The sequence below is a fragment of the Sus scrofa genome, chromosome 1 (assembly GCF_000003025.6).
Source record: "Sus scrofa isolate TJ Tabasco breed Duroc chromosome 1, Sscrofa11.1, whole genome shotgun sequence".
NCBI classification, from domain to species: domain Eukaryota; kingdom Metazoa; phylum Chordata; class Mammalia; order Artiodactyla; family Suidae; genus Sus; species Sus scrofa.
The window spans coordinates 46,000,709-46,014,830 of NC_010443.5; the positions used below are offsets into that span (position 1 = coordinate 46,000,709).

The window sequence follows — 14,122 nt, forward strand, 5'->3', positions numbered from 1 at the left end:
AGAGGTGGGTTTTTTCCATCAAAGTAATGCTGTAGATGTGGGTTATTGTATTTCCTCCTGCTGCCCGGCCTTCATTTAATTATTTATAGAATCAACTGGCAGGTGTAAAATGCACAGTTCCATTTGTTAGAACATAAGAACCATGTGAAATAGGAAATTTTGGAATAAAAATATAAGAGAATTTTGGAAGGAATTATATGAGTTAAGTCCTTTTTAATGAAGACTGCTTTGACAAGAGAAATATGAGCATAGCTTAGAGTGAAAAGACCCGCTTGAATGCAGAATAAAATCTTTCTGACCTAGTATTTATGTGTATAGGATTTGGATTTACTGGACAAGTGTAATTCTAACAGAGATCAGCTATGGATAAGTGTTTCAAACTTTCTGAGTCTATTCCCTTATCTATATGATTCTACATCACAAATTTGTTTAAACAACATTAAATGAGGTAACACATCTAAATCATTTGCCCTTGCAAATAGTTAACGCTTCACAAATAAGAACTAATTTTGCTGGTAGTTTATGGATCAAGTGATGTTTTAAGTCACTTCCACCTTTATTGTAGAAAGGAATTCATTTTATCTTTAATGATGTACGGCATTGCATCCAATAACCTCTGAATTTCAAACGTATTATATGACTAATTAAACTCCAAAAATTATAGTCACATCCATGTTCTTGTTAATTTGATAAATAAAGGTTTATTTAGAATCTATTGTGTGGCACCAACCTGAAGAATAGAGGTAAACTAGGTGTGCATGGTTTCTGTCTTCGGGAGCATATTGGAAGGGAAAGAAGCAGCATAGAGGGAAGAGGAAGGGAAGGGAGGGTTAGGAGGGTTGGGTCACACATTAAACCCTTAGCCACACAAATAATGGATTTGATGGATTACAGTTCTGGTAATTTCTGTGAAAAATATATATAAAATGCAACCTAATTGTTCAAGAAAATTCAAAATGGCACTATGCTTTGGAAAACAATTTGGCAGTTTCTTGCATAACTTAATATACTTTTACTATATGATTTAGCAATTGCTCATTCCTAGGTGTTTACACAAATGAATTGAAAACTTAGGAAAACATGAAAACCTGCACTTGGATGTTTATAACAGCTTTGTTCATAAATGCTAGATGTCTTTCACTAGGTGAATGGATAAACTGTGGTACATCCAGTCCATGGACAATTATTCAGCACTAAAAAGAAATGATCTATCAAACCATGAAAGGCATGGATGAAACATAAATGTATATTACTAAGTGAATGAAGTCCATTTGAAAAGACTAGACTTTGTATGATTCCAACGATATGACATTCTAGAAAAGAAAAACTAAAGAGATAATAAAAAGATCAGTGATTTCTAGGACTAAGAGGGGAGGGATGGATAAACAGGTGGATCACAGAGCATTTTTAGGGCAATGAAAATACTCTCTATGAGACTATAATGAGGGATACGTGTCATTATTTGTTTTTCAAAACCCATAGAATATAAACAAAGAGAATGAACCCAGATGTAAACTATAGACCTTGGGAATTAGATAATGTTGTTCATTAATTGTAACAAATACATCACTCTGCTGGAGGATGTCCATAGTAGGGTGGCCAAGGGGTGGATTTTGAAATCCAGCCAGGATTTTATTTTGGAAAGTAAGTTAATAGTATCTTCTGCCCCTACCAATATAACATAGAGGCATTTACCTTAATAATAAATGAATAAAAGTTAAGTTGTAGAGGAAAGAATGCCAACTTATAAGTGTGGGCATTTAACATCCCATTTCCAACTATTCAATGTACTAATGTTTTCTTAGGTATGACTCAGCAGTCACCACATCCACTCCTTCACGCCATAGATTTGGAAACTGAGGCTCAGAGAACTTTCCATCTAACTGAGATCTAAAATATTAAGGCTATTCTCATTTGAGGCAATATACAACACCAAGAATATTCTATTATTACCAGATATGAACATTACTACACTAACCATGTTTAAAGAAGAAATAGATGCATAAAGATGAGAGGTGGACAACCATTACCCATGATATCTAAATATCTAGAGAGCAGTTACAATTTTACTACACTTCATTCACCAATTAAAAAAAACACTGTTCTGTTCTGAGATATTTAAATTGTACATAATAACTGTGCCATAAATCTATTGTATAAAACTCAAGACACAGTGTTATTTTCAATATTCTACTTCTGAAAATATTAAACTATATTTGCCCATTGTAAATTATATTTATTTAACATACAGAACTTCCTCTTTAGTTGGTTAAGTTGTGTTTAAATACGTACATTTCCTCCTCCAATATCACATCCCTGGGCTTACGAAAGATTAAGTCACTGTGTTACTTAGAATGCTTACAACATATCCCAACAGAGGTATATAGCTTATGGTGAAACAGGTCCTAAGAAGCAGAGGAGCCTTTGTTCTAACTGTTGCACAGGTAGCATTCTCATGAGCAGAACTGGGCAGTTCCTCTGGTGGGCGGGCTTTCAGGTTGGATAGGAAGAGGAAGTCTTGGCACTTTTAGAGATACCTTTCTAACCCCTGGGGGGAAGCCATAATTTTTTTCCTTTGAGAAAGCTTTTCTAATAAGTACTTTGCTCAGATTTGACAATAGCCATATTACTTTTAATATTAGAACCACAGTGTCCTGATTAATGTCTTCATTTCCCTCAGCAGATAGTTTCTGGAATGAACCAGATAGTTTCCAGATTTTTTCATATCCCATACACATTTGTTTAGTCCATTCAGCTGAAAACTCTTGGATGAGAGATTGAAACCAATATGCTTTTGCATTATTTTGGGGATCTGCATTCAAAATATGCTCAAAATATATTAAAGCAAAGCATTAAATTGCCTTTAAAAGGAGTATTATTGCTGTTTTTCTGTGCCTTCACAGAAGTGTTTGCTTATAGATCTGTCCCTTTTTCCTTAATTTGAATATAAGAATAGTATGTGTGCATTTTTTTTTCACAATTTACAAGTACTTTGCTATGGTGAGTGGCCAAAGGATGTGTCTGACTGATCTAAAATATCAATAACTTGAGCTCAAATATGAATAAATGTCAAAAACAATAAAAAAATCCTTCTTAAGTAAAAAATTATTATGAGTTTATCAAAGAATTGTGCTTTTGTTTATATACTTCCCAAAGAGAGACAATAAAATTTAATTATTTAATAGGATGTGTCAGGGCATCTTGAACATTGTAAATATTCATCAACATCAATCACTTTATATCATGATAAAATAAGAATCAGAACCATAAGCAAACCTAAAACCAAATGGTCTGTCTTGCTATCTTGTGCCTGGTTTTTAGGTCTATTTTGAAGATGACATTTAAAAATCAGGAATTGCAAATAGATTGTATTGGTAGAACTCAACACGTTTTCTCATTTAGAAAGTAGTTTTTCCTTTTCCATTTTGTTTACTAGAATACAACCTCTACACTACATAAAGATCTGTGTTTTAATTTCAAGAATACAATCAACAATTTTATTGGCGACTATCATTTGTAAAATGTAATGAGCATGAGCCACTGACAGTCATCATTTTATGTATCCATTTTGTTTGGTAGAAATTCATTTACTGAGGAAGAAAAGAGCAGTCCTGATCAAGCTAAAAAGAGGGAGAGCACTTGTCTTATATTTTTCAGCAAGCAAGTCTAGGGCATTCAATAAATTACGTTCTGTCACTTAAATTCTTTGACAGAGCATTTGAATTTCAGAATAAGTACTTTAGCACTTTGATACACTTTTACAATTAAATCTGCTGAAAGAACAATCTAAACTAATTATCAGCTTTTCAGAGATTGTCACAGCTCTAAACATTAAAAGAATCTGAGAGTTTAGGTCTTTAATATTATGTACCAAAAATTAATTCTCAGAAATAAAGAACAAATAGCAGGTGATATTCACATCTCAAGTAACTTTTCATTATCAAGCAAATAATATTTGTCATAATATTAATATTAAATGCAGTGGTATTAATTTTCTTTAATCTCATAAACATGCAGCTGAGTTAATATTTTATATGACAATGTAATTAGTAAGAGTTTTAAAAATAGCCTAAGTGGAATGTAGAAAGAGTGTAGCATCTTTCTGAAGACGTATTTGAAAAAGGATGACACTGAAGGGAACTTGAGGTTAACACACCTAATGTGAAGAGAAATGCTACAAATTAGTCCAGTAAGAAAATGCTTTGTATTAAATTTTGCTATTTCAGGTTTTATATTCGGAAATTCAAAGCTTGCATATTCCCAATAATTTGAAATATTTTAACAGATTACATGGGCTATTATAGCAGCTGTTATACTTCTGTATACAAGATAATTGATAATTAAAAAAAAATTCTACATGCTAGTGGAGAATCTAACTGCCAACATATCTGGCATCTTTTAAGCAATTCCATGAAGTCCTCAAGCAACTCTGGAAAATAGAACAATCTTTCCAGGTAAGATACCTTAGAAGCTTAATTAGAATAAGAAAATCAGGTTTTTTTTGTTCGTTTGTTTGCTTGGGGTTTTTTTGCTTTCTTTTTTAGGGCCACACTCATGTCATATAGAAGTTCCCAGGCTACGGGCCTGATCAGAGCTACAGCTGCCAGCCAATGCCATAGCCACAGTAATGCTAGATCCAAGCTGTGTCTGTGACCACAGTTCACAGCAACGCTGTATCCTTTAACTCACTGAGTGAGGCCAGGGATATAACCTGTGTCCTCATGGATACTAGCCAGTCTCTTAACCTGCTGAGGCACAATAGGAACTTCCAGAAAATCAGTTTTTAAAAAGACAAATTTCATGAATGAAGGAAAATTAATCTATTTTCCTTATTAAAGGTATTCATATTTTCTTTCATTCTTAAGACAATCACAAGATTTCTGGTTTCTGGCTCAGTGGGTAAGGAACTTAAAAGCCATTGCTTCCTTCTTCATAAATATAAAAGCTGGGCAAACTGAAAATCAACAACTTTTTTTTAGATTGAGGTAACAGGGAAAACTGCTCCCCCCAAATTGGAGAGACAATAAGGCAGAAAAAAAGAATTACAGCTTAGTAGAACAGAAACTCAGGAGCAGAAAGCATTGCTAGAGCCAGTTCCAGGATAAGAAAACAAACTATAATTGACAAAATGCTGGAGGCCTACCTGGTGGGGAGGGATTTTAGAGAATCACCTATACTTTCATTATGTTTTACCTCCAGGAATTCCTCCAGATTCTTACAGTGAATATGTAAGAAAAATCCCTTTGTGCTTCCAATGGGAGGTGCGTGGGGGTGGGGGGGAAGAATTGCCATTCTAAAGTACTACCAAGAGAATTTTGTTGTTCTTAACAAGGCCTGACCTCAAGGGAAATTATTTTGCCAGAGTAATCAATCTGGGAGAAAGGATATACCCAACTCCAGTCTCCTGAGACTTTCTTGTCATACCTAAGAAGGGGAGAGCTGAGAAAACATGTGAATGTTACAGCCCAGAAGTGAGACTCAGGGTCACTAAAGGACTGAGACTGATCATCAGATTATGAACACTTCCCTCTTTTCTTACTTTATCTATATAATAGTGCTCCTTGGCAGTAAAAGGGACTGCAGTGGAAAGAACTGCACATTTTAGATCTATTTAAGAAGAAGTCTCTAAGGAAACCCAATAATTACTCTGGAGGAAAAACAAGGAAATAAGAAAATATTCTAACCTCTGGCAACCATAACTAGAGCAAACAGTAAACATGGCTTGACTCCTAGTCAGATAAAAATAAAGTCTCATACTAAACATCTAATTATCTCAATTATTTTTATTCAGCTCATCATGTGTGGCTATAAGTATAAAATTACAAGGAATGCTAAGAGACAATATAATTTGAAGAGACAGAGAAAGTATCAAAATCAGACTCAGATATGGTAGAAATTTTGCAGTTATCAGACTAGGATGCCCACTTTTGCCACTTTTATTCAACCTAGTGTTGGAAGTCCAGTAATCAGACAAGAAAAAGAAATAAACTAGTTCAAATAGGAAAGGAAGAAGTAAAATTATCACTATTTGCAAAAGGCATGACACTATATACAGAAATCTCCCCCCAAAAAACATCAAAAGACTGTTAGAACTAATAAATGAATTTAGCTAACTCAGGATATAAAATTTACATGCAGAAATCTGTTTAACTTCTATGCACTAATAACAAACTATCAGGAAGAGAAATTTTTAAAAAAAGTCCCATTTAAAATTGCATCAAAAAGAATAAGTTATCCTGTATAAATCTAACCAAGGAGGTGAAAGACTCATATTCCAATAGCTTTTTGGCATTGATGAAAGAAACTTTAGAAGCACAAGTGCATAGAAAATTTTACTGTGCTCATGGATTATAAGAAATAATGTTGTTAAAATGCCCATATTACTGAAGGCAATTTAAAGATTCAATGAAATCCCTATGAAAGTACCAATTGCATTTTTCACAGAACCAGAACAAATAATTCTAAAATTTGTGTGGAAACACAAAAGATCTCAAATAGCCAAAGCAATATTGAGAAAGAAGAATGAATCTGGAAGTATCATGCTCTGTGATTTCAGATTATACAACAAAGCTTCAGTAATCAACATAGCATGGTACTGTAACAAAAACTGGCTTATAGCTCAATGGAACTGAATAGATAGTTCAGAAATAAACCCACACACTTGTGGTTAATTAATGTATGGCAAAGGAGGGAGAAAAGACAGTCTCTTCAATAAACTGTGTTGGGAAAATTGGATAGCTACATGCAAAATAAATCAAATTCACTTTCTCAAACACATACAAAAATAACTTTGAAATCACTTAAAGACTTAAGTGGAAGACCTGAAACCATAAAATTATTAGAAGAAAAGATAGTCACTACACTCTTTAACATAGGTCTTAACAATATTTTTTTGGACTGTTGCCTTAGACCAGGTCAACAAAAACAAAAATAAACAAATGAGACTACATCAAACTAGGAAGAAATTGCAAACTAAAGGAAACTATCAATATAACAAAAAAGCAGCTTACTAAATGAGAGACAATATTTGCAAATCATATATCTGAAAAGGGTTAATATCCAAAATATACAAAAAACTCATCCAACTCAACATCAAAAAAACCCCAAACAACCCAATTAAAATAGACAAAAGTCCTGAATAGACATTTACTATTTGGATACATCTAGAGGGTATTACACTAAGTGAAAAGAAGTCAGACAGAGAAAGACAAATACTCTATGATATCAGATATATGTGAATCTAAAAAAAAAAAACAAACAGACAAACAAAAAAAAATTAAAACCAACTCACAGATGCAAAAACCAAATGGTTGTTGCCAGAAGGGAGGGGATGAGAAAGTAGATAAAGTAGGTAAAGAGTATTAAGATGCAGAAACTTCCAGTTACAAAATAAATATCATGGAGATATAAAACTACAGCATAAGGAATACAGTCAATAGTATTTTACTAACTTTATATGAGGACAAATGGTTCCTAGACCAATGGTGGTGATCATTTTACAATGTGTGTAAATGATAAATCTCTATGTAGTACACCTCAAACTAACATAATATTGTGTGCCGATTCTATTTCAATAACAGCAGGTGAAATTAAACAGCCTTGTTATTCTATTATTTTAATACAATATTAATGACTCTAACTTGATAGTAATATTTCTTCTTTCAAAGCCTTTTTTATATTTGAGCAAAATATTTTGCTTTTTAAATTCCAATTAATAATTTACATTCTACAACTTCATGTAAATCAATGAAACTAGAACACACCCTTATACCATGTACAAAGTAAACTCAAAATGGTTTAAAGATTTAAACATAAGACATGACATGCAAAACTTCCACAAGAGAACATAGGCAAAACATTATCTGACATAAACTATACAAACATTTTATGAGGTCAGTCTCCCAAGGCAATAGAATTGAAACAAAAATAAATAAAGGGGACCTGATCAAACCTATGCAAAACTTACACAGAAAAGGAAACCATAAAAAACAAAAAGAAAAGACAACCTATGGAATGGGAGAAAATAGTTGCAAACAATGAAATTTATAAGGGTTGACTCTTGGAAATATACAAACAAGTCATCAACTCAACAACAACAAAAAACAACCCATTTGAAAAATTGCCATAAGACCTAAATAGACATTTCTCCAAAGAAGACATAAGATAGCCAGCCATCACATGAAAAGATGCTCAACACCACTAATTATTAGAGAAACGCAAATCCAAACTGCAATGAGGTACCACCTCACACTGGTCAGAATGGCCATCATTAATAACTCTACAAATAACAAATACTAGAAATGATGTGGAGAAAAGGGAACCCTCCTACACTGTTGCCAGGAATGTAAATTGGTACAACCCCTATTGAAAACAGTACGGATGTTCCTCAGGAAACAAAATATAGAAATATGTGATCCATCAATCCCACTCCTGGGTATATATCTGAACAAAACTATAATTCAAAGAGATATGCACACCCCTATGTTCATAGCCACTATTCACAATAGCTTAGACATGGAAATAACCTAAATGTCCATCAACAGATGAATGGATTAAAAAGATGTGGTACATATATACAATGGAACACTACTCAGCCATAAAAAAAAATGAAATAATGCCATTTGAAGCAACATGGATGCAACTAATAATTATCATACTAAGTAAAGTAAGTCAGAAAGAGAAAGACAAATACCATATGATGTAACTTATACGTGGAATCTAAAATACGGCACAAATGAACCTATGTACACAACAGAAACAGACTCACAGACATGGAGAACATATTTGTAATTGCAAAGAGGGTGGTGGTGGGATGGAATGAGATTTTGGGGTTAATAGATGCAAACCATTACATTTAGAATGGATAAACAACAAGGTCATACTGTATATCACAGGGAACTATACCCAATCTCCCGAGATAGACCATAATGGAAAAGAATATTTTTTAAAAAAGCGTGTATATACACGTATGACTAAGTGACTTTTCTGTATAGCAGAAATTGGTACAAAAATGTAAATCAACTATACTTTAATAAAATTATGTCCTATTTTCAAAGGTATATTTATATTTTTGTGACATACCTAATTTAATATGTTTGTATACTGCTATAACATTGATAGGCATAACATTTAAATGTAAGTTCTTGTTCAGTAATCTAAATTTCCTCTATCTCTATTTAGTTATTTTGGAACATATCTAATGCATTAACAGAAGTAGTATCCCCCTTATCTCTTTTTACAGTTTTTACCCATACACTGTATCTTATGAGAGTAAATTTTTATTTTAGCTTTCAAGTTCTTGAGACAGTGGGTATAAGGATATCCATTTCACATTTATCTGTTAAATGCCATTATAAAACATAGGTTTATTATATCTATAACTGTTCCCTTTATTTAGTAGACTTGTGGCTTTATAAAACTATATATTTTTCAGGATTTTTTACATTCTCAGCATGTACTAATGTATTTATCCTTCAGATTTTAGTTTTTTATTAAAAGAAATAGCACTGGTGTTATTTGGTCCATTTTTTGCAATATCCCAGGAGAATTACTATTCTAAGGAATTTTAAAGATTTGGGTATTTTAAAGAATTTTAAAGAATTTTTAGGTAGTACATTCTTCTTGTTTAATAGAAAAATTCTATAAAGCATTTCTTTTCTAATTATTTAGATTTCCATATACCAGGTTGCATTCCCAGGAGAATAATATACTTAAAAGATGTATTTTAGTCAGTCTTTTTCTCTTTCTATTGACTCCCTAAGGAAACTATTATTGGTGTAATCTGAGGTGACATAAAATTAACTTCTTAATACAAAATACATCCCACACTCAGGTGTCAGAGTGCCTGAAATTCCTCCTGAGATATTATTCTCTTGTGATCACTAAGGGGAAAATGTGTTCTCTAGAGCAAAGCCTGGATTGGAGATCTCTCAGAGAAAGGAAGATGATGGTTCTGTCTTAGTTTATCCATGTCCCTCCCAGACAGATTAGACTTGCACCTAGGCTTCCTCAAATTCTTGTGTTTTGATGACAGGTTTCAGACATTTTTCTGTTCAATTCCTTAACCACTTCTGTATGCTCCTGCCTCTCTCTGATCTTCCAACTTTGGGGCATCTCCCACTCCACTCATACTTGGGCATCTTTCTCTGGAACTGGCCAGTCCTTACATTTCCTTGAAGTCTGATTCCTTAATCTTGCACTGGATCACCTGACTGTATGCCCTAATTATTTCACCTCAATCTTGGTTAAGACTGGTCTATCAATTAATAAAGTTTATAAATATACATTTAAAATTCCTGGCAGCACAGTCTTGCCAGTTTCTGTCCCCTTACTATATTCATGTGCCGTGGTCAGCTTTAATAAAGGATTATAGTCAAAAGTGATCCTTTAATAGAGATATTTCCACCAAGGTAAGTCAGTTCTAGTGCTAATGAAGTCACACTAGTCCAAATTTGCCAAGGAAGGAGATTCATCCTCCGGGGACATGCAACACTCTCAGCCTAACCCTGAAAAGCAGTGCTATGTCTTTGAGTGAAACAGAGGCTCTGCCAAGACACGGACAATATTAAGTAATTCCTCTACTGGCATCCTCCTTGTAAATGCATTAAAACATTATAGGACAATGCATGCAGGTCACTTGCACCTTAATGTAGATCAATTTATCAAAATACTTTTTTTCCTAAGAAGAAGGTCTGAGGGTGCATGTGATGGATGAACAGGAAGGGAAAAGGAATACTGAGAAAAGTGCAGTGAGTACAGGCAGAAGCAGAGAGCACTGGGATGAACTTCTCCAAACCCCATTTCTCACCTTGCCATGTTCCACTACTTCATTATTTACTCTACTTCCAACACAATGAAAGAAGTATCACAACAAAACCCATAGATAAGCTTTACCACAATTCCAGATGTGTGTAAACATGTCACGCCAACGCCAGTTTTATTTCCTATGTGTGTTCCATGAACAAGAAAGTTGGAAAGCCACTCAAGTTCCTTCTCACAGGGACGTCCTGACTTTCCTGTTAAACATAATCACAAAGCAGAGATTCAATTCTTAATAATAGTAATAATAATAAGAAGAAGAAATTTATTCATACTATTACTATTTGTTGTAATTGTGCCAGGTATTAATATACATTGTTGCAGTTATCTTAATAATATCAATTAGCTATTATTACCTTCTCTAGTAGGTGAGAAAATTAAATTTAGAGAAAAAATGACTTGCCCTAAAATCACAGTTATGTAGAAATGGAAGCAAATGTATGTAAAATAAAGTTTCAGACTACCTTTGGCACCATTCTACATACCACATCCAAATGTCTTTACATATTTTACTTTGGAATAAACATACCCCATAACTCCATTTAAAATGAATCTTAAATTCAAAGGAAAGCAACAACTACAAGTTTCTCAAAATGAAATATTTCATTGGAATACCTGTAGTGTTTTACAGTTAGTATTTCTTAAGCTGTGGTTCTAAAGACTGTTAATATTATGTCTATGTTCCAGCTGACCATTGGCTGTAAGAATTCTCCTTAAACATGAAATCTCACTTACCATACTAAAACACTGCATGTTTGTCTTCTGTTTGACTCTTTCCAACATTTCATCATTAATCTGACAACCAACACTGCTAATCTACACATACAATATATGAGCTGTGGTTTACTAGGTACCTATTATAAACATTTTTAAACCATTAATTCTTTCCTATGAGGCAACTATTTGTGATAAATCTTAATATGTTTAAGAGCATGTTAACCTGAATATACTACTCCACATAGTGACAATAGTCTATAGAGGCAACTGTCACTACTCTTTGATGACCTATGTATACTTTAATGTAACTTTAAAAAAATATTTTTCTATGTATTATCCATTTAATCTGAACTCTGGCTAGTGAGAAATTCGGTCTGTTCTTCTTTCTATTTAGCAACATATTCTCACTGTTCTTCCCTGATAAGCTGTATGAGAACAATTAAAGAAGTATTCCGAGGTGCTTTGAAATCATTTAATGTAATACTATGCGATAAAAAGAAAACTACAACAAAAATTTTAAAAATATGGCAGGATCCAGATCAAAGTTAGAGGTAGTTGCCAAAAGACTAAATTTATCAAATCCACTCCAAGACTCTTTCCACTCTGCATTGCTCTTTCATATAGAGAACAGATCCCGTGGGTATCTCTATTAGGCAGGCTATAAAAACTGGTATAGAAAAAAATATTTTTGGAGGGATTATAAAAAGCCATCACAACCAGTTGTTCACATAGTTGAATCTCACAAATATATTGTTTTGCATAAAAGCCCATTCCATAAAAACACATAATCTGATAATGATTCCTGTAAAAGTCAAATAAACACAAACTTAATAACATCACTTAGATATACATACACATACAATAAAACTCGAAGGAACACTAAAGGGATGTTGAATATAGAATTCAAAATTGTTCTTACAAGGTTGGGGTGGGATATTAATGTGCTCAGAGAGGGATATAGGGCAAGCTAAAATTACTGCTGATATGTTACTTCTTAAAGCAAATGGTAGGTACACAATGTTTATTACATTATCTTATAAAATACATATACGTTGCACATTGCTTGTGTATTCTTTTGATTGAATAAAACAATTCACAATATATTTTAAACAGCTAAAAATAATAATGTAGTTTTCTTCTTGCATCTAATACTATTAATGATACTACAAAGCTTTAAAACATAAGATGGGAACTGAGAGAGAATAAGTTCACCAGACCAGTAAAAAGACAAGGAAGGTTTCATTCAGTAATATTACAACAAAAGAAAGAGACTTTTGAAATAAGAGAGAGAGATAGAACTCAAGTGCCTTGAACCAGAATTAGGTGGGAGAGTTTTCAAGTGCTGGGGTGAGCAAATGAAAAAATGCTGGAGGATATTGGACTGGGGCTAGAGTGTCGGTCAGTGCACTTAGGGCATCTGTGTTTGCTAATGATCACTCATTGACATTAAGCACCCACCCTCCTGTGGAGACAGGAAGAGAGGGGGCCACTGCTTTCTTCTATGATTCTATCAAAGGGATGACATTTCTGGGTTATGAAACTGGTAAAGGCTATAAGAAGATTTCCATCTCAAAGGGGCAAAGAAAGCAAATACATGTTTTCTAAAGCAAATGTTCTAAAGAAGAGAGGACAGGGCCTGGGGTCAAGAAGAAGCCTATTCAAAGTTCAGTTAAGCTGAGGGGAACAGTAAGGCCGTCTTGGGAAAAAACACGAAAATAGGGGGTTCCCTTTGTGGCTCAGCAGGTTAAGAACCCAACATAGCGTCTGTAAGGATGAGGGTTTGATTCCTGGCCTCACTCAGTGGGTTAGGGATTTGGGGTTGCCATAAACTATGGCACAGGTCACAAGTGAACCTCAGATTTGGTGCTGCCACGGCTGTGACACAGGCCTGCACCTGCAGCTCCGATTTGACACCTTGCTTGGAAACTTCCATATGCCACAGGTGGGGCTGTAAAAAGAAAAGGAAAACAAACAAACAAACAAAAAATAATGAAAAAGAACATAGGATAGAAAACATGTTAGTTGGGTTTCAGCACAGGAAACAGAATCCATTCTAAGTTTTTAAGCAAAACAGACCTTCATAACTGGGAATAAGATGCTTGCAAAATTATTAGAAAGAAGGGCTGAAGGAGTAATTTCAAGATCTGACTCTCTGGAGATGCCCCCGCAGTGGTAATCAGGAAGGGGTGCAGCCTAAAAGCCCCATTAGAATGACTGAGTTCAAGAGCCTACTGCTTAAGTTGAGGAAAGTTGGGTACCAGAGAGCTGCCATCACAACCTCCCTGGCTGCCTTGCCAGAAGCCGCTCCTGCTGTTAGTACTGCTTCTGAGAACCCTGTCAGGGACTCTGTGAAATCTTCTGCAGAGAACCCCATGTGTCTATCATATTCTTCCTCAGATGGAACTGCTAAGACACCCAGAGACAACCTCCACCAGATCCTCCAGATATCATGTCTGTTTATATTGGTGGAACTCAATTTATATTCACAACCACAGCTTCAAGGGAGTTTAGATATGGTAGTTTTTAATTTTCTTGCTTCTGCAGTATCACAACCACAATAAACAGGAATGGATGCTGAGTGCCAGTC

At 34.2% G+C, this 14,122-nt stretch overlaps 1 protein-coding gene across 1 annotated transcript in view; it reads right to left on the minus strand.

The window, feature by feature from the left end:
• EYS (eyes shut homolog (Drosophila)) overlaps positions 1-14,122 on the minus strand; it is a 1,343,277-nt gene that overhangs the window by 694,263 nt on the left and 634,892 nt on the right. Inside the window, 1 exon segment of the mRNA XM_021084496.1 lies at positions 10,894-11,015. Coding sequence (XP_020940155.1) covers positions 10,894-11,015 — 122 coding nt within the window.